A 22,400-nucleotide genomic window follows, 5' to 3' on the forward strand; every position below is an offset into this window, starting at 1 on the left:
ATAGAAGTAAATAGAAGTCAGTCAACCACTGAGTCAAAAGCCAGTGAATAAAAATGTGTTTTCAATCTGGATTTAAAAACCATCACTGATGTCAGTTGCCTAATGTGAAGAGGAAGATTATTCCAAAGCTTAGGAGCCACAATAGAGAACGCTCGGTCTCCTCTCAGTTTCAGCCGTGATTTGGGGACTGAGAGCAACAGCTGCTCAGCTGACCGGAGCGAACGAGTGGGGACATAGGGCTTCAGCAAATCAGACATATATGCGGGTGCCAGACCATTTAAAGATTTAAAAACCAATAAAAGAACTTTAAAATGAATCCTAAATTCAATTGGAAGCCAGTGCAGGGAGGCCAGGACCGGCATTCTGTACTAGTTGCAGGCGTGTCAGAGTGCCCAGTCCAACCCCTATTAAAAGGGAGTTACAATAATCCAAGCGTGAGGTTATAAAAGTGTGGATAACAGTCTCCAAGTCACGCCTTGAAAGAAAAGGTTTAACCTTCGACAGACGCCTGAGGTGATAGAATGACGATTTCACCACCCCATTCACGTGGCCGTCAAAGGTAAGTGCAGAGTCGATTTTTAACCCAAGATTGGCAATCGAGCTCTTCAGGTGAGGGGTCAGAGCAGCAAGGTCAACATCAGGGATATCAGAGGAACGATTCGGGCCAAACAGAATTGCTTCCGTTTTACGTTCATTAAAATTTAAAAAGTTTTGAGCCATCCATGACTTAACATCACTAAGGCAATCAAGCAGGAGTCTAATTGGGGAGCTATCAGAATGACTGAAAGGAAAATAGAGCTGGCAATCATCAGCATATAGATGAAATCAATCATTGTGTTTACGAAAGATCGCACCCAGTGGCAGGAGATACAACGTAAACAGTAATGGCTCAAGAATAGATCCCTGTGGTACACCCCATGACAGAGGGGCCACAGAGGACGATGATGAGCCCAACTTAACAAAGAAGCTCCTGTTTGAGAGATATGATTTTATCCACAGGAGTGCCAAGCCAGAAATGCCCACACAATGCTGTAATTGAGAGATCAGCAGGTCGTGATCCACTGTGTCAAATGCAGCAGTCATATCTAGTAGTATAAACACTACATGTTTACCACAGTCTGTCGCTACCAGAATATCATCCATAACCTTTATGAGAGCTGTCTCTGTGCTATGAAACGGCCTAAAGCCGGACTGAAAAACTTCAAACATTTGAAAGTTGTTTAGATAATCCATCAGCTGAGTGTGAACAACCTTTTCCAAGATCTTACTCAGAAAAGGAAGTTTAGAGATGGGTCTAAAATTTGACATTACTGAAATATCTGAGCCTGGCTTCTTAAGTAAGGGATGAATAACTGCATGCTTAAACTCACTTGGTACTTGACCTGACAAGAGGCTGGTATTGATTATGTTCAGAATATGTGGTCCAACAGTAGGAAACACCTCTTTCAGAAAACGGGGATGAACGACATCATTCGGACGGTTTAGCAGTTAACACAAGCTTCTCTAGTTCAGGTAGAACAATTGGTTGGAAAGCAATAAGCAAATTTAAACAGGGAACATGCACAGCCGGGTCAACAGAAGATACAGTGGAAGGTCTCAAACTAGCAACCTTATCCACAAAGAAATTAAGAAACCTATTACACATAACCTCAGAAGATTGCAAAAGAACATGATCCTCTGCATTCAGTACAGAATTAATGGTATTATACAGAACACGAGGGTTATGTGAATTAACAGCAATAAGTTGTGAAAAATAGGAGTTTTTGGCGGTCTTTACTGCCCTCTGGTAAGCTTTCCAGCTCGTCTTAAGAGCTTCCAGAGAGACGTACAGCCTGTCCTTTTGCGGAATCAGCAAAAACAGACTTTTTCCATCAGTACTGATGAGCCTTGTGGAACTCCACGTAGGAGCGGTCCAGAGGGAGATGTTGAGCCTCCAAAACTGTCCCTAAAACCTCTCTCTGACAAGTACCATCTAAATTACTCTGAAACTGTTGATGGCTGAAAAGCCGCTGTAAGATCAAAAAGCATTAAAATAACTGAGTCTCCAGAGTCAGCAGGTAATAAAAGATCCTTAAAAAACCTTAAAAGAGCAGATTCTGTGCTGTGAAGTGGTTTAAAGCCAGACTGGAACACCTCAAGAATCACATCTGCCTCTGCAGAATACTGAAGGAGGAAGGAGACGAGATGTTTGCTCTACAGTCTTATAAACAAAATACTTGAGAATTTTTTCACAGTGTTGAGGAAACACCAAGAAATTTTCTTTTTCCACCTTTTGTCATTCTTGCCTGATAATCACTAGTAATATCATTTAACCATGGCTAACGTTTTGTACCAGGACATATAACTTTAAGCAGACAAAAAGTTGGAAGTTATAAGGACTAAAGACATTAACTCTTCAGTATTTAAAAACAGGGAGGACCTCTCGGTCTCCATGGCAATATTATATGGGACAGCTCCCATGAGTTTATAGTTCATCCATCCCTCCATCTTCTTAAGAGTTTCTAGATTTAGAATCAAGATGGGGGTCTGTGACAGCAGTGACGCGCAACACTTTGGACAGATTGGTGTCAATTACGGGAACATTGTATATGTCGTTCTGTCAATGTTCACTTCTATCCTTTTTCAATCAAATATTTGAATAATAAATAAAACATCAGTGAACACATCATCCAGAAATGAAATTAAAGCAGAAAATGTAATCTAAATCATGTAGCAGGGAACCGCTCTGTAAACAGAGATGTGAAAGCATATTCCCAATCTGATTTCCCTCTTTGATGTTTGCCTTTATATCAGTCCAACCTTGGTTGGGACCCAACAGCAATTATGTAACTAATTTCTAGAGCCCATCTCCTACTTTTAACACTACAAGTTAGCCTGAGCACCTATCACATGAGCTGAAAATGGATCATGCAGCAAACAGACTGAATTATTGACCTGAATTATGGCCTAATGCACATCTATTCTTTAATCATGTGCAAACAACTGCAGACATCTCACAGAATCAGACATCACTGAATTTCAGCATCATCCTGTAGCATAATATTTTTGTTAAGAGGTTCATATTCTCCAATATAACCCAACCAGTCCTCTGCACTCCATTAGGTGTAATGTAATTGTAAGTGGGAGCTGAGTGTGTTATTTAAAAGTTTCCTGTTGAGCAAAAAAAAAATCCACACTGCCTCCCAATACTTGGTTCCAGAGGAGGAGCCAGACATTTTATACACCCGGGGCTTAGCCCTAAAGGGTAGTATGCATGTGGGATTTTTTTTTTTTTTTTGGGGGGGGGGGTAGAAATGACAGAAAGATTTATTAGGCTGTGTTTTCAGTTTTGTTCAAAAAAGAATAGCTTCATATAGGAAAAAAATATATATCACATATGCAGGACACCTTAAACTAGTTTTTTTAATTAAGCAGCAAGGCAGAACAAAGTCAGGGCTGTATCAAGACATAAACAAAACATACGGAGGGAAGAAGAAACCACGAGGGAGGTGAAACGGTGGTCTGCCCAATCAGAAGCTACGCTACAGGACGCACTCGACGACGTCGACTGGGACATGTTCAGAGCATGCGCACTCGACATCAACGAGTTTACGGAAGTAGCAGTATGCTTCGTCAATATGCTATCGGAGGAGATTATCCCCACTGCGAGAGTCACCACATTCTCAAACCAGAAACCGTGGATGGACAGATCGATCCGCGCTGCAGTAAACGCCAGGACCGCCACCTACAACGCGGGTCTCGCCACTGGCGATATGAGCGCCTACAAAGCGGCCTCATACGGCGTGCGGCGCGCGGTGAGAGATGCTAAACGCCGGTACCGGGAGCGTGTGGAGTCCCGCTTCCTCCAGGGCGACACACGGAGTATGTGGCACGGACTACAAACCCAGGGACACTGCGCCGATCAACGCCGACTCTGCATTCACCAATGAGCTGAACCAGTTCTACGCCCGTTTCGAGGTTAGCCAGGCGGCTAATGCCATCTACCGCCTGACTACCGAGGACAGTGACGTCATCAGCGAGAGACCGGTGACCAGCATCGCGGAGCATGACGTCCGAGCGGCATTGAGGAGAGTGAACACAAGGAAAGCGGCGGGGCCAGACGGCATCACCGGCCGTCTGCTGTGCTGCTGTGCTGACCAGCTAGCAGGTGTGTTCACTTACATCTTCAACGAGTCCCTGGCGAAGTCTGTGGTCCCCACATGCTTCAAAAGATCCACCATCATCCCGGTGCCCAAGAACAGCAAACCCTCATCCTTGAATGATTACCGGCCAGTTGCACTGACCTCGGTAGTAATGAAGGTGTTTGAGAGGCTGCTGAAGAACATCATCTCCTCCTCCATCCCAGACACCACAGATCCGCTCCAGTTCGCCTACCGACCCAACAGATCCACTGAGGACGCCATCGCCCACGTCCTGCACACCACCCTCAGCCACATGGACAAGAAACAGGGTAACTATGTGAGAATGCTGTTTGTTGATTACAGTTCAGCGTTTAACACAATAGTGCCCTGCAGACTGTTCACAAAGCTGAGGGATCTGGGACTCAACAGCCGTCTGTGTGCGTGGGTGTTGGACTTCCTCACTGGCAGAATTCAGGTGGTGAGGGTGGGTAGGTGTTTCTCCGACGACAGCATCACCATCAACACAGGAGCACCACAGGGGTGTGTCCTCTCGCCACTGCTCTACTCCCTCTACACTTCAGACTGTGTGGCCACCCACGGCTCCAACACCATTGTGAAGTTTGCTGACGACACAGTGGTGTTGGGTGCCATCTCCAACAGCGATGAGGCGGCCTACATGGACGAAGTGAAGAATCTGGCATCATGGTGCCAGGACAACCACCTCCAGCTGAACGTCGGCAAGACCAAGGAGCTGGTGGTGGACTTCAGAAGGAGTCAGCACAGAGACTACAAGCCCATTATCATTAATGGAGCTCCAGTAGAGAGGGTGCAGTCCTTTAAGTATCTTGGCGTCCACATCTCCTCAGACCTGACATGGGCTGCCCACATTCAGGCCCAGACCAAAAAGGCTAGGCAGCGCCTGTATCACCTACGACAACTGAGGAAGTTCAGGGTCTCTCCAAAGATCCTCAGGATCTTCTATACAGGCGCTGTGGAGAGCATCCTCACACAGAACATGACATCGTGGTTTGGAAACAGCTGTGTGAAGGACCAAAAAGCTCTCCAGAGAGTGATCCGTACAGCAGAACGCTGCTGCAGGATTGCTCTCCCCCCGCTTCAGGACACCTACACCAGGAGATGCCGGACTAGAGCAACGCAGATACTGAAGGACCCGTCCCATCCTGGCAACAAACTGTTCCAACTTCTACAATCTGGTAGAAGGTTCCGCATCATCCGGGCAAGGACAGAGAGACTCAAGAGGAGCTTCTATCCTCAAGCCATCCGGGCCCTAAACCAACCCCCCCCCCCCCCCCCCCCCCCCCCCCCCCCCCCCCCACACACACACACACACACACACACACCCGCCCTCTCACATCATCTATAATTGACTGAGACTCTCCTCCAGACACTCAATTCCTGTGACTTTAAATATGTTTATATTGTCCATTCTGTAAAATAGTCAGATGTCTATTCATATTAATGTACAGAATTCACCTGCTTGCTGCTACTACTGCACATTCACCCAATGTATATACTCTATATATATATATATATATAGTATATATTTATAATGTTATTCCTCTACCCCCCCCCCCCCCCCCCCTTTTTTTTTTTGCACATGTTGAGGAGCGTGTCAGGATACATTTCACTGTGTGTTATACTTGCATAACTATGCATGTGACAAATAAAGAACCTTGAACCTTGAACCAATTCAACCAGACCCAGAACTGATCGGGAATTAAAACAGGACTACAACAGTTCAAAATCAGGACTACTTAGGACTTAACCAAGACAGAACCAGAATCAAAACTAGATGATAGTAGCACTAAAAATCATCATAGACCTGCACTACACTTGTTTTTTAATTCTATCAAAGTACACTATTTAGATTCAGAAAAGTTTATAGAACTATTTAGCCTTGTTGTGCAAACAAGCCTGCATAACTTAATAAATATAGAATTTGAAAAATAACAAACCTAAAAAGATACACTAGGTACGAGATACATGTTCTGATGAGTTTTGGCAAACAACCATTTGACTAACATGTCTGTCTCACCTGGCTCTTGTTCCATCTCCCTCTCTGTTCCTCTCTCTCCCTCTTTGTGCTGACAATCAAGCAACATCATCAAATATACAGTTGAAACCAGATATTTACATACTCTTCAGATAAAAACACAAACACTTTTTTAAGTGTAAAACCTCAAATTAGACTGTTTATTTTTATTTTTTTTGACTGATAAATATAAAAAACATATTTGTTAAATTTAAGAGTAAAGAGAGAAATTGTATGTATTTCTTAATTGCAAATGGACCCAAATTGTATTCAAAATTGAGCCACACTTATGGAGCTCCACAATTCTTTTCCTGGTGTTTTGGTTGATATCTCTTGATTTTCCTATGTCAAAGAAACAGGCTCTGTGTTTTGGGGGTGCCTTATATGCATCCACAGGTGTGCCACCAATTTACTCACATGGACTGTACTAACCTATCAGAAGCTTCTTAAGCTCAGAATGGAATCGTCTGGAGTTTTCTTATTAATTAAAGACACAATAAACTTCGTGTATATGTACTCCTAAATTTGATGAATGTGATTAAAATAGACAGCTCTCTCTCTCTTTATTCTGACATTTAACTAATTCAAAAGATATTTCAATATTTATTTATCTAAAACAAAAAAGTTTACTCTAAATAGATGTTAACAGTAACAGTAAAAAAAAAAATAAAGTGTATGTAAATATCTGGTTTCAAATGTGAATATACTGCTGTGTATTAAAAATTATCTTGTTTTGCATAGAAATATATTGCATAATATATTATTATTATTATTATTATTATTATTAATAATAATAATAATAATAATAATAATAATAATAAGCATAATATATAAAATAACATTTTACCTGAGTTTTTCCTTTGAAAGAAGCCCCTTATGTCCATTGTTGTGTTCATCAGTACATAACTGTACAAACGATTCAGAGTGCTTTATTTAGCCGTGGAGGGTAACAACTGATTAAGAGGACTGCAGCCAAGGCTCAATTTAACCTGAAAAAGAGTACTGAACTGTTAAAACAAGCTACTTTTTTGCTGTCAAAGAATAAAAAAGTGGTGCTGAAATGAACAGAACAGGTCCCTATAATAGCTTAATGATGCTAATTATGCCACTGCAGAAATGCTTGTTGGTTTATTGTTATTGCCTGAAAAGAGAGCAGTCATTTGTGATTTTTGTTAGGTAGTGATCCACTTAAAGGCACACATAATGCCTGCTTCAGTGTGTTGTCACATGTCTTAAGAAAAGAACTGGCTGATAACAATACAGTTAAAAGTCAATTACGCATACATGTCTTCTAAAATGCAACCATGACACAACCCCCAAAACAGGAGTGGTTTTTCAGGTGGGCTGGCACTTTTTTATTTTAGCTGTTTTGCATTTGTCTTGGGTCAGCGTCATATATATATATATATATATATATATATATATATATTCTCAGTGACCACCTTGTCCACATCCTTCCATCTGTTGTGTTCACAGGGAGTGAACAGTGCTCTCTCGAGCCGACAGGGGCTGTCTGTGATTGCGTCACTGCGTCAGAGAAAAGGGGCGGGGCCAACATGGCGGCTACAAATTTTGCATGTCTGCTGTTTTGTTTAGCATCATTTTCACAACAATTTAGCGCCTCCAGGCTTCTCAACGAACCGTGTTATAAACCCATCATAGACCACAGGCCGGACTTTGTCAGGTAGGTGAAGATTTTGACCTCCAGCAGTCACACAGGTACTCATGTGAGCTCAGAGAGGAGCTAAACTAGCTCAGAAATAGGAACTCTGGCAGCCTTCCTTATCTTATCCTAAAAGTTGGCTGCAGCGTCTCTTAATAATATGGTAATTACTCGCCTTAGTGTAGTAGTATAACGTTAACGTATTCGTTAAATAAAAACTTTTTAACATGAGTATCAAAGTGAGTTCCGGGATAGTTTTCGGTACTTCAGTACTTTAGTGCAATCTCAAAAATATGTTTTCTCCCAATGACGTGTATTGTTTTACGTGTACAGTACTAGGGTTTTCCTTGAAAATAAGCTTGTATATTTAGATATAGCAATATTATCACTAAAGCTACACTAAAAGGTATATGTTAAAAAAAACACTTTAGTCACTGAAGTAGAAATAGGAGTAACTAACATAACATTTTAAATATAGTTTTTTGGGTGGAAATGTTTTAGTAGTTTTTGTTCATTTGGTTGGATTTATCAGCACAACCTGTCTGATGAGGCTTCTGTGAATGTGTCGAGAGCTGGGATGTCTGAATGACTGCTTCCACAAAGTGTTGTGGTTCCTATTATGGATTTATTCTTCTAACAAATACACTCCATATAATAAAGACTGCAACACTGAAACAAACACTCTGAACCCAGTCATAAAAAAGCTAATTAGAAAATATAAAACTATTTGTAGTTAAATGTAGTTAAATCATAAATCATAACAGGGGTGGCCGGTGTTCCAGTTTCTGTGTATTTTTATTACCAAAATACACAGAAATTAAAACTGGGCCACCAGTGTCTGGTTAACTCAACATACGCTCACAAGAAACCTCAAAAAGATGATCTAAGGATTCATCACTGCGGAAACAAATATGCAGAACAGCAGGTGAACAAAGGCTCAAGGTTTGAAGAGTTGTTACAGCAGAAAAAGGGAATACACACATATGCAAAGAATAGTGACTATTACAAGACGATGAAACAATCTTTACCTAATGAGGGAGATGGGAAAGTGTAACTAAGTCCTGTTTGGTCCTCACATGATCAGTCCGAGACCTGTAATCTACACAGATTGCATGTGTTTAATTTTTAATTTAAAATACATACACGCTTCACATGTCACTGTCAAAAAATCTCGAGGTGGAGGACTGGAAGATGTTAAGAGTTTCACTGTGAGTGACCAGAATGGGCAGGATTAGACATGAGTACAAGGCTGAGATGGTTTGAACGTTTGCAGAAGAGGAATGAATTGTTTAAAGGACGTTGAAAAGGGATCTGCCAGGCAGGTGGAAAAGAAGACCGCAGAGAAGATTCATGAATGTAGTGAAAGAGGACATACAGAGGGTTGGTGCGACAGAGGAGGGTGTTACAGATAGGGTGAGACAGAGGCAGGTGATCTGCTGTGCTGACTCCTAAAGACAGCAGCAGAAGAAGAAGAATTTAAATCTTCTGATTGGAAATTTTATGAGACATTTCTTACAATGTTGTTGCATCATTTAGAGATTTACTTTACTGCTGTAGCTGATAAATGTGGAGCTTCATTCATCTATATTAGATAAAGTGACAACAAATTTGTGTGTCATTACATGGAAAAAATGGGAACTTAATTAACTTCACATAGTTATTAAAAAAACAGAAGCACACAAAAAAAGACTGAGGAAGAAATTTTTAGTGAGTGTGCAAGCGAAAATGAATAGAACGTTTACTCTTTACCATTTTCTTGTTTTATTAGAGTATTATGTCAAGGTTTAATTTGAGACGTAATAGGAGATGTACAATACTTCCTTTGCCAGTATAAACAGTTAAAATTGCACCTTAAAACTGCGCTTTAGTACTTTTCACCACAGGCTTTATTATAATGAACAAAGTAGCAGTAAGATACCCATTTCCATTAAGTTCTCCATTAAACAGTCAGCAGGGCTTGTTAAAAAAAAATCCACAACATCGCAAACTGAGAAGTATCATTGAGAGTTCGAATACATTTCTTGATATGCAAACTAACATTTTTTTGGTCAAAAAACAAGAAAATCCCATTAAATTAATAAAAAGCCATGTGTGATTATCTGTAATTGCACTAAATTTGACAACTGGTGCAAAATCATCTAAAGTGAGATAACATGGTTGCTGAACTTCGTGCTCAGCAGGGACAGATATCACCGTACAGACATGCAAATGTCCTGTCGGGCTATTAGCACCCACAGGAAATGCCAGTCAGTCACAGTAGTTACACTACCCACACACTCCCGAGAGGGGATGATATTAGTCAGACAAGTGAAAACATCTGTGCTCGCTTTAATAACAATAATTACAGCTGCTCATCACTCCCCTTTGTTTAGGACGCAGGCCCGGCCGCATGTAGAGGTGTTGAAGCTTCCTCCGTCATGGGACTGGAGGAACATCGATGGGAAGAATTATGTGAGCGTCACAAGGAACCAACACATCCCCCAGTACTGTGGCTCCTGCTGGGCCATGGGCGCCACCAGTGCACTAGCTGGTAACCATGACAACAGCGGGATGGAGAAAACTATAATAGAGATATGGCTAGAGGGCATATTGTCATGTGAATTGAAAATGACTAAATTTAGTGGTATGTGGAGAAGCATCCACCGGCTCCTGCTAATGTGTGTCGTTCTTTTTGTCTAAGACCGCATCAACGTCAAGCGTGGAGGAGCGTGGCCATCGGCGTACCTCTCCGTGCAGAACGTGATAGACTGCGGGAGGGCAGGTTCCTGTTATGGAGGCGATCACCTGAGAGTCTACGCCTACGCGCACGAAAGAGGCATTCCTGATGAAACCTGCAACAACTACCAAGCCAAAAACCAAAGTAAAGAAATACTGAGTTATATTTTGTTTGTTTGTTTGTTTTTTTCATCAAAGGCTATATTTCCTTATATTGACTCCAATCAGAATTGGATAGTGTTACTTAAGATTACTGGCATTAAAAAGTAATCTATTATTGCATTAACTGCTGAGGTCTGATTGTAAATTACACTTTAGGTGTGTCAGGCTGCAGTTTTCTGTCTCTCTGTGTTATGCTGTGATAGACTGGCAATCTAACCTGGTCATAACCCACCTTTCACACAAAGTCAGCTAGATCTGATCAACTTATTAAATTCAGGGTTGCGGGGGTGGGGCTAGAGCACAGGTGTCGAACTCCAGGTCTCGAGGGCCGGTGTCCTGCAGGTTTTAGATGTGTTCTTGATCCAACACAGCTGATTTAAATGACTAAATGACCTCCTCAACATGTCTTGAAGTTCTCCAGAAACCTGGTAATGAACTAATCATTTGATTCAGGTGTGTTGACCCAGGGTGATATCTAAAATCTGCAGGACACCGGCCCTCGAGGCCTGGAGTTCGACACCCCTGGGCTAGAGCCTAATGCAGCCATGGACTGATTGTCAGTCTGGTAAGGCAGACATTGACAAACTCTCAGATTAATTAACAATCGTGAAGTAGCCTAACAAGCACATCTTAGGACTGTGGGAGGAAGACAGAGTACCCCGAGAGAACTCACGCCACACAGAAAGGCCCTAGATCAGAGGTGTACAACTCCAGTCTTCGAGAGTTACTGTCCTGCAGTTTGTAGATGCATCCCTACCCCAACACAGCTGAATCAGATGGTTGGATTACCTCTTCAGCATGCCATCAAGTTGATAACAAGCCATTCATTTGATTCAGGTGTGTTGGAACAAGGATGCATCTAAAAGCTCTTGAGGACTGGAGTTGGACATCCCTGCACTAGATGGCTCGTGGAGTCAAAATCAGGAGGCAGTGCCAATCACTGCACATCTAGAGTGCTGTAGAGCACAGGTGTCGAACTCCAGGCCTCGAGGGCCGGTGTCCTGCAGGTTTTAGATGTGTTCTTGATCCAACACAGCTGATTTAAATGACTAAATGACCTCCTCAACATGTCTTGAAGTTCTCCAGAAACCTGGTAATGAACTAATCATTTGATTCAGGTGTGTTGACCCAGGGTGATATCTAAAACCTGCCAGATTGAGCGTAGGTTCCAGACCCACCTCCAGAAAAGCCTCATGATGTTGGTCTGTAGCCTACTGTATATTATGAGTGTCATGAATTTTTTGCATGGCTAGTTGACAGTGATAAAATGGTCTCCACCACACGACTGGGAACAAACGTGTTAAATTCCCCTTTGAGTGATGGCTTTGTCCAATTTAAATGCTCTCTGTTGTCAGGAACACATTAGAAAGGAGCTTCCAAATTCATGATGCAGAAGCAGGTGAATAAATAAAAAAGCCTTTGTTAAGCTATTGTAAAAACAAAAAGAAACCTACAGACTGAAGAAGTGCTGACAAAGGAGGGGGTTGACAGCATTCACAGAGGGATGAGTGGTGACTAGACACAGGTGAAGGTGATGAGGGCAGAGCAGACAATCACAAAGGAACAGAGTAAAACTGAAACAAGACACATGCCAAAATAAACTTCAAAGTTAAGCGGAAAGTAACAAAAGACAATAACTATCTCTGAGAGGTAAAGAGTGATGCTAACGTGACTGCAGAGACAGAGCAACAGGAGGCAGAGGCAGGAGCAAATGGAGAAAGTAGAAGCTCAATACTGCACTGCAAAACCAGCAGAAAACCTTTCTGAGCTCCAGCAACTGGCCTCATCACCATCGCTGGGCTAAAATTAGCTCGCAGGTGGCTCTACAAAATATGAAGCAGTTGATAAGAGACCCATCACACTGCCACAGAATAAAGCAAGTACTTGAGCAAAGTAAATTCTTTTCTCTGTGACCATGCTAGCTTACCTGACTGACACAAAATATCCCACGTGTTGATTTGTAAGTGTGACTTTGAAAATTTACCCAGAATTCAGCTTTGGTAGTTTTCTCCAGAAACTGTGACTGTGACATATATCATGATATTGATGGTTTGGAGTTTGGATCGTTTGGATTGGGTGTAAAATTGATTTGGTTGCAGTTTATAACAGAGCTTAAATATTTGCTTTGGGAGGTGTCAGCCCTGAAATTGTCTTTATTCTTGACGTTATGAGGGTTCAAAAATACTGGGAAAAAAGAGGCAAATGAAAAAGTGCAAAGCTTCGACCCACCTCTGTGTACTTAAAGGGCCTGTTGAAATGATCTCACTCTCTCTTTGTTGTTCAAGCACAATGGTGCTACACCTGTGCCTCTGAAGAAATGCTTGTCCTGACCTGCCTGCACGGCGCTCTGAGATGAAGCCTCTTAATTAAACGGTTCAGAGGAAAAGGTTGACTGGCATGCTGGGCATTTATTCAGGAACACAGAGAATTAATGAAACCATTAAACTAGTACCATCCCCCCAAAACCGCTGGTACATTTTGGACACCGCATAGATGCGTTACCCAGCACATAATTATGTAGCAGTATTCACAATTATGTCTTAATGCACAGCAGAACATCATCCCCATGTTTGAGAGTTTGGAAACCTCAGTACCTATTTTTGTGCTTTGTACACACAGGACATATTTGGGATTACTTCTCACCAAAGCACGTATTTGTACACATTCTACTTTACGCTGCAACTATGATATGATATACAAATGTTTTTAAAACAGCAGCCCCATTGTGTTAAAAGCTCATCTTAAAATATTGAGCTACTTAGAGTATTGCTGCCATGATATTGCGACCATTCTCTGTAATACTATAGTTAGACACATATGTGATTCTGGTAGTAAGTCCTGCAGCTTGAGCAGCCACTGCATGGAGAGACATCTCAGAGGCGTTATGCTCACCAGCAGTAACTCTTAAAGAAATTCACATTAGCTCAAAGTCTAATGACTCCTTATGATAATACATAGACAGGCCACAGTTCGCCGTGTTCTCAGTCAGTGGATGTAGTATACAGTTTCAGTGCACTATTTTTTTAGTGGCGGTATTGTAATAGAGATTTTAAACAGCGCTGCGAAACAGCAAAAGCAAGGTTACATCTCAACAAGTGATGTTAGTTTCAGTTTTCCATCATAAAGTGATGAGGATAAGTAAAGTTCCTGTGAAAAAGAAGCATAAACTCCTCTTTCTGGAACTGCTGCCACATGCCGGGGAGCAGACGGCACGATCAGGTGAACTCGGTCGGGAAGACAAGAAGTGACAAAGAGGGAAAGCAATCAGTGATGAAGAAAGCGAGATGGGCTCTTCACTGTAATACGGACTGGGAGCCAATTCTTACTGCCAGCATACTGTGCGTGGCCGATCTTACTGATGCTCTTGTAGCTGAAAAATCTCTACAACCAGACTCCAAAATATGGAGAGAGAGAGAGTGGAGGCGATTAAAGCAGCAGATTATTGTAAGGAGATATTCAGCTTTCATATATGAATGCAACAGCTTGGTGTCCACAATTCTGGGCCTTTAGAGTAGTTATCTGTCTAGTTTTGAGATGTAATTCTAGTGAAGTCCTAGCATATTTTAAATTACTAGTTTTAACATGGTAAGTCTTGACATGTTCGCTGTTTTGAGGAAAAATGTAACTGACATAATTCTCAACTTAGTAAAATTAGAGATCAGCAGTCTGGCATCGACAGCCACGCCACATTCAGAGTCACTTAAATCACCTTTCTAATGCTCAGGTTGGCTTTTAGCAGGTCATTTTGACCATGTCTACACGCCTAAATGCATTGAGTTGCTGCTATGTGACTGGCTGATTAGACAGTAGCATTAACAAGCAGTTGAATCAGGAGCAAACTGAGCACTCACTGAACTTTAAATCATCTTCTTCATTTGTTGTAGAGTGCGAGCTGTTTAACCAGTGCGGCACGTGCTCCTTCTTTGAGTCGTGCGCTGTTGTGAAGAACTACACCGTGTGGAAAGTCGGAGACTACGGAGAAGTTTCTGGGAGAGATGAGATGAAAGCTGAAATTTTCACCGGCGGACCCATCAGGTAGAGTAAGTCATCCTCGAAGTCATTTCTCACTTTTCATCCACCTACTTCTCCTGTGTGAGGGAGGATACACTGCCTGAGATTTTCACGGAGAAGCTGTTCTTTTAGGGAAGTTTTTTTTTCAGTGAATGAATATTTAATGATTCTTAAAACCTTGGAGAAAGATAACAGCAACGAGTGTCATTCTTTTTTCCACTCAGAGAAATCTTAAAGTCAAATTGAATTCCATTAAGTATTGAAAAAAATCAGACCTGTATGTATATACACAGTATATTAAATTTCACCTTGAATCCACTTTGATAAACTCAGCTGAGTGTTTTGTGTCCCTTTAGAGTTTACATCTTACATCAGCTGTTAGTCTTTTAGTGAAGGTTTGGCTCTGACAGCTTTACATTATCTTTAAATTAATTCATGCAGTATTAACAGGGTCTTTAAGAGTTTCCATTGTGCTGTTGTAATATCTGCAGATAAGAATTATTCAACGTTTTTTTAAAATAGTTGATACCTAAGAGCCTTAATAAAATTAAAACAAGATTTTGGGCATGTAGGTGTATATCACTGTCAGCTGCTCAGCTAAGGCAAAGAGTGTGGAGTTCAGTAAAGGTATTTATTAACCAGCAAAATGGTTACAGTAACAAGTTAATATGTAAATGGATTCATACAGGTCTTTTACCCATTTACCCATTCATATAGACGTACAGGACTTAGTTTAGAGTCATCAAATAATCTAACATGGGAATCTAGCTAGGATATCTTCTGGTTCAGGTGTCACAGCAGGACTGGGAGGAGATCTTGAGGCATAATTTGGAGAGATTATGTCTCCCCTGAATGAGCTGGAGGCTATGACTGGAGAGAGGGAGGTCTGAGTATCTCTGCTGACTGCTGCTAACAGCTAACGAACTGTGCTCCCCATCCAAATAGTACCCTGTGTCTTAACAGAATAACTTAACTAACTGTGGGGGTGTGAGTGAGCAGCGGGGTAAGCGACGCCTGGCAAAGTTTCCAGGAACCAGAACAAGTGCCTCAGAACAAACAGTACTTGCTTAAGGCTGTTAAATTAATTTCAAATTAAAAGTACTGGCTTACAACTGTGATCCAAGAGGCAGACTGCTCATATTAAAAGCACTGAGTAGCATCTATACTGCATTTAAATAAGGTGACAGCAACAAGGTGCGTTTGCTAAATGGTCATCCAGACTGGGCGCCTGTCCATTAAGACAGCAGGGTGATTGGTACTTGAATCACAGGCGCAGTTGGATCTACGTATGATGAAAAGGCTCAAATGATTAAACTACAGGGGCTGGGAAAACTGTGAAAACATTGCAAGAGAATTTCAAGTTAATTAAAGGAGACTTATTATGCCTTTCTTTATTTTAATGTCAAGCATATACTGTTAAAATTATGAATGTGCTTATTACTGTTGTGAGTGGTGATATGGACACAACCCAAAGGAACAGGACATGTTGGAACATTGGGGGGAAAAAGTCAAACTGAAGCAAAAATTTTAAAAACTAGAATATACAGATCAACTGAGGATTCAACAGTAGGATTACTTTAGGCATCAATATCTAAGCAGCCAATCCCATGGCAGCTGCTCAATCCATTTAGGGACACTGACATGGTCAAGATGACCTGCTGAAGGCTGTGGTATTTAGAAACACTGAAGATGACTGTGTCCAGCATGATAACAAGCCATGTCACAAAGCTGAAATCATCTCAAACTGGTTTCTTGAACATGACGTAACATTTGTATTCAAATGATCTCCACAGTCACCAGATCTCAATGCAAAAGAGCACATTTGGGATGTGGTGGAAAGAGAGAGTCGCATCATCAGAATCAGAATACTTTATTAATCCCAGAAGAGATTATGCAATGAATGTGGAGCCAACAAATCTGCAATAACAGTGTGATGCTATTACGTCAATATGAACCAAAATCACTGAGAAATGTTGTTGAATCTGTGCCTCAGAGAATTAAAGCAGTCCTGAAGGCAAAAGGGGATCGAAGCCAGCACTCGCAAAGTGTACCTAATTAAGTGTCCATTAAGTGTCTATACAGTATATACGCACAGAAATAACTGAACAATAGCACACAGGTGTGTGCAGCACGCAGGAGGAAACATTGTGCCTTATTCACACAGTGTGTAAAGTGTGCGGATGCTAGTCATTAATATTTTAGGGCCTGAATTTGTTCGTACTCCGTGAGCAAATTTAAAAGTCCCTCTGACCAAGCAAATGAATAAGTGATGAAGGCCTGGCTGTTTTATAAAATGTAGCACATGTCTATAATTTGAATTGAATACTACAATTTTTTGGTCATTATTTAGTTATTTAAATAATTGCTTATTATTATATACAGTTAAACACAGTAAGCCCCAAAATACAGTCTAATTTCTTGGCACTGTCCCACATATTCCAGAGAATTCTGGAGAATATAGATGATATTGTCAACGTCCGTTATTTCGGACAGTCCTCGCATTTTTTTTATAGTGTCATAACTCTGGTGGAAACATTTTGGAAAGCTGTGCCATTTCTAACTACTCAGACACTATTACTCAGGCTTTTTCCTGCTTTCTTGCTTTAGCAGTGCAGGATATGCTCTGACATCACCAACATTTTCTCTGCTTCACCTAGAGGTAAACATGTTTCTCTATACAGACAAGTGGAAGCAAATCTTTCATATAATAACAATTAAGTTTAGCACTTTTCAAAACCAGCTTTACAAAGTGCTTTCCAGAAACCATAAGAAAACAAAGAAGGAAATTATAAATCAGTTAAATTAAGACTCATGTGTAATGTCTAAATTAGATACAGTGTGATTCAAATTTTAGTGAATAACTTAAACTTAACTTACAAATCAGCAACTAAAAGTAGAAGAAGACGAGTTAAATTTTATATATGCAAATATACATTAATGTCAATATATGCAAATATACATTTATATATATTTATATTTATATTTGAAAATGAATGCATGGTGTTAACAACAAAATATGTCAGTGTGCATGTTTTACTAATCCAGCTGTAATTTTGCATACACTCTTGATTTTTTTGCACAGGCTGAGAACGTTCCCAAACACATATTAGTAAATAAAGCCCAATCAACTGCAGGTGAAAGTAACCGGAGCAGAGTAGACCATCACAAAGGAGAGAAAAGGCATGAAGTAAAACTATACACCACAGAAAACTAGACTTCACAGGAAAACAGGAAATAATCGAAGACAATGAACAACCAGACATGAATGATAGCCAATAAACACGAAGTCAGGGATACACAGAAAGCACAGCACATAAATAAAACTAGAGGAACACAGAATAAGAATAAAATAAGGGGAAGAACTGAAATACAGTAGTATCAGAAAAAAGTCGAAACAAGAACCCAAAAGCTCACACACACACACACGAGAGTCAAAACTAGAAAAGCAGTGAAATCCAGACAGGAGCTAAAATTCAAAAATCCAAGAGCTGAAGGTCAAGATGACAACAAATGAAATGAAATTAAAACAAAAATCCAAAACTCAAAGGCCACAAAAAGTGTTTATTTCAAAGAGTGCATGACCTGAGGAGCTGCAACAAGGAAAAATATGGAGCTGAAAATAAGCATAATGTCTCACTTTTAATGTGTCAAAGGATGTAATAATATCTATGCAAGGAAAGTTGCACAAAGGTCCATTGAGAAAAACTGTATTTATTAACATCTGACTGCAGATTCAAAGCAGAAGACTGCGAGCAAAACTTTGCACTTAAAGTTCTCACAATGCATAATACACACTTAAGATGCAAGTACAAATTTTGAGCCCGCTTTAAAAGCCGACGCATAGCTAAAAATGACCGTAATTTGAGCCCACGTAACGGTTCCATCTAAGATTTAGCATTACATTTCAGTAATGAAAGAAAATGGCAACATAAAAGGCATGAATTCTTGTCTTTCAGCTGTGCATTGATGGCGACTGAAGGCCTGGAGCGATACTCCGGAGGGATTTTCTCCGAGTTTCATCCTCTCTCTCTGCCAAATCACATCGTGTCTGTGGCTGGGTGGGGCGTGGGCGAAGATGGGATCGAGTACTGGATCGTCAGGAACTCCTGGGGAGAGTTCTGGGTTGGTATTTCACGACAGCCTGTGCTTACTCCAAGCTTAATGAGCTCTGTAAACTAAATTCACAAGTTCTTATTAATTTTGTTTTGGCTGAGCTGAAGCAGAAAATGTTTGTTTGTTTTTTTAAGACTTTTTAATTTCTCAGACTTGCAGTCAGAGTAAATAATACTGTTTTGTTTTCTTCCTTTTAGGGAGAACACGGCTGGGCGAGAATTGTCACCAGTGCATTTAAAGGAGGAAAAGGCAACTGGTTCAACCTGGGTATTGAGAAAAACTGTGCATATGGAGACCCTATTGTAACATAGGTGCTTAATTAAGGTGATCAATCTTACTGAAATAACTGTGGATAGTTTGGAAAATTTAGGAAACGCTTTCCTTCTGTGCACTAAAATCAACATGTGCAAACAACAATTTGCTGTTTAATGTGGGTTTATTTTTTGAAAGTGCTTCTTGGCTGAGAGTAGTAATGTCCTGAAGCTAGTTCAATCCAAGAAATTGTTTGGTACACATCTCCCTGTAAAAAACCTCAATCACGACATGTTATTTATGCACTTTGGTTTCTGCGTAAAATAAACAGTAATACAAAGTCGCAGTGCACTCAGCTCAGAATCTTAAACATGTACAGACAATACCAGCTCTCACTAAGTATACTTCTTAGTGTTTATTTAAGAGCAGGAAGAACGTATTTTGAGCTCTTATCTGTCATCAGCACTACCAGCTTAAAGAAAGTCCTTCCATTTAGGATTTTCAGCCTTTACAGGTTGTCTGAGGATCAAGCTCAGACACGGTCTGTAGCAACAAGATATTTGTCGATGGTTTAGATAGAGCTAAAAACATATAAAGGAATCACTTATTAACCCCTAAGCTTCCCTCTTAGAGAAAAATCTCTTAAACATGTTTCCATTAAAAAAATTACAAAGTGTATCATTAAACATTGGCACATTTTATTTAAGCTGTTTAATCAAAGATTCACAGATCTTTGCAAATAAATGGGCCAAAAATCTGAGTGGTAAAGTGGTCATCGCTAATTGCTTTGGACCTCCTCAAACATATTTAAATTGTGAGGGGATTGGGAGAAAGTTCAAAGTTAAAGATGGACTCTTTCTTATAGAACCAAATTTGTGGTCTACTTGTTAAAATGCCCAAATGAGCTGATAATAGCATAGGAAAACTAAACAAAATTGTAAAATGTCAGAGTATGCAGATCTCGGATAAAGGCACTGATGCCGTTGACTGGCTCTCGCCTTCCCCAGACCTAAATCCAGTTGAGAACCTCTGGGATGTTAGGTATCTATACATCTGATGCAACCAAATAGCACCACAGACTGTCCAGAAGTTCACTGATCCAGGTTTGGGAGGAGATCCTTCAAAACAGCATCCACCTGCATCAGGAGCATGCCCAGATGTTAGCATACAGGATCATGGGGACTATACACACTGCTGAGCTACATTATGACATGAGCAGGATCAACGTGTGATTTAAATGTGTAACTTTTGGTGTTACTTTAAGGAGCTCCCCTCCTTTCACTCCTGATAGAGCCACCAAGCTGCCCTAAACTGAGCGTGCTTCTGCTGGAGATCACTTCCTGTTGAAAGGAGGCTCTTCCTCCCCACTGATGACAATGTGCTTGCTAATAGTTGATCCATCTGACCACAGAACAGTTTTCCACTTTGTCTCAGTCCACTTTTTAAAAAAAAGCTTTGATTCAGTGAACATGGCAGTTTTCACATGTTCACATGTGGTTCTCATGATGGTTTCTCCAGATGCTCTGAATCATTTGTTGATATTATGCACTGTTAATGATAGATATTCAAAGTCTTTGCAAGTTTACGTTGAGGAACATTATTCTGCGACGGTAGATTTTTGCAGATTGGTGAACCTCTGCCCATCTTTACTTCTGAGAAACACCGCCTCACTAAGATAACCTTTTTACACCCGATCATGTTACTGACCTGCTAGCTGCAAAATGTTCAGTCAGCTGTTTCTGTTTAGTGCCACTTACTTTTCCAGCCTTTTGCTGTCCTGACCCAAACATTGATTCTGTGATCAGTTTCAAAATGATCCAACATTTTTCATGAAATTGTAAAATGACTGTGTTTAAACATTTGACCTGTTTTCCATGTTCTATTATGAATAAAACGTGGGTTTAGGAGATTTGCATTCTGTTTTTATTAACATGTTACACAGTTTCCTACCTTTCTGCGAGCTGGCATTGTAATATTGTAGAGTACTTACATTACAATATATATGTGTGTGTGTGTGTGTCTTTTTAATCTGTGAGCTTTACATGTACTGGTTGTTGGATTTTGTTACCATGGCAATGCTATCAGTCTTTTAATCTAACTCAGCTCATTATTGTTCCTTTTATTCATTCGTTTTTCACATTTTAGAGAAAGCTTAATGTAAAACCTTTTCACTGTAGACATTTAAGTCGATATGTGGTACAGTTTGCATATCGTGACCTTTGTGCTTAACCGCATTCAGACCTTTTCAATTAAATAAATTGAATAGTTTTATCCTGGACAGATGACCTTCTCCTGAAGTCAGCTTGAAACATCTCAGTCTGCAAAAAGATGCTGTTTTTTTTTTTTTACACTTTAGAAACATTATCATACATTTCTAAGGAAATTATTTATTCCCTCAAACAGCAGGCGAGGTGAGTCACTCGCATTTAAATTCACTTTTAGTGAAGCTGAATTGGCAGGTCTGTGGAGAGGTTAGTTTACAATTACATTTTTTCCTCTGATACACCACCTAACATCTGCATAAATGGCTTCTAATTAGTGTCTGGAGCCTGACCAGCCAGACTAACATGAATCAAATCTGATTGGTCACAGTACTGTAACTGCATCCTGTTGAGCAATTGTGTCACTTTTTATTTTCCACGTGAATGTGATTCACATGGAAATTGTCCTTGCTGCCTTCATTTGTTAAGCTAATGGCGGGTGTGTTTTAGTGCAGGTCTGTGAAGTAAATGGGGCCATTACCATTATTGTTCTCTGTTTTGGGGGGATTTAGGGGGTTTTTAACAACTTGGATTTCTACAAAAACAACAACAGGATGTTTTCTAGGTCCTTCGCAGAGGCTTGAACTCAGCGTCTTTAAATTCAGCAAGTGCCAGACAAAAAGAAATGTAAATTAAATGCTAAATTAATTAATAGAGCCATTTAGTTAGGGTGTTAAAACAATGAATTTTTTGTCCTGGGAATGAAAAGCCCCTGTGTTGATTCCAAAGCACAAATGTATTTAGAAACACAGTATTTTGATTTCAGGGGTTTTGACATTTTTAAACTTGTTTATTTTCCCAATAAATATAGCACTGGGCTGACACCCAGTATACAGGCTTAACAATAATAAGGATGGTAAAAGAGGACCTCCGCTGAGCTCAGCCTGTTAGCACAGTTTTATAATGTTCTCTGGAAGTCTGGAGGAAAGTGTCCAGTTTTTAAAAATAACTTGCTGATTTCATCTGTTACTAGTGAGCAGTCCAGAGAATATAAGTCAGGATAGCTCAACCTCTGCTGAATAGATTTGACGGTTTTGTTTTCTCTACAA

At 40.4% G+C, this 22,400-nt stretch overlaps 1 protein-coding gene across 1 annotated transcript; it reads left to right on the top strand.

Moving 5' to 3' along the window:
- Positions 1-7,718: 7,718 nt before the first annotated feature.
- LOC134616562 (cathepsin Z) lies at positions 7,719-20,987 on the top strand. The gene is made up of 6 exons (XM_063461432.1): positions 7,719-7,858; positions 10,210-10,367; positions 10,518-10,697; positions 14,599-14,749; positions 18,682-18,847; positions 19,036-20,987. Exons 1-6 carry the CDS (start codon positions 7,731-7,733, stop codon positions 19,147-19,149), a joined length of 897 nt encoding a protein of 298 aa, XP_063317502.1. The 5' UTR covers positions 7,719-7,730; the 3' UTR covers positions 19,150-20,987.
- The last annotated feature ends 1,413 nt before the right edge of the window (positions 20,988-22,400 follow it).

Source organism: Pelmatolapia mariae, linkage group LG18 (genome assembly GCF_036321145.2).
Source record: "Pelmatolapia mariae isolate MD_Pm_ZW linkage group LG18, Pm_UMD_F_2, whole genome shotgun sequence".
Classification (NCBI taxonomy): Eukaryota; Metazoa; Chordata; class Actinopteri; order Cichliformes; family Cichlidae; genus Pelmatolapia; species Pelmatolapia mariae.

Coding starts and splice junctions, on each gene's coding strand:
- LOC134616562 (XM_063461432.1), top strand. CDS start 7,731: ATGGCGGCTACAAATTTTGCATGTCTGCTGTTTTGTTTAGCATCATTT. Junction 10,368..10,517: donor CGCCACCAGTGCACTAGCTG/GTAACCATGACA, acceptor TTTTTGTCTAAG/ACCGCATCAACGTCAAGCGT. Junction 18,848..19,035: donor ACTCCTGGGGAGAGTTCTGG/GTTGGTATTTCA, acceptor TCTTCCTTTTAG/GGAGAACACGGCTGGGCGAG.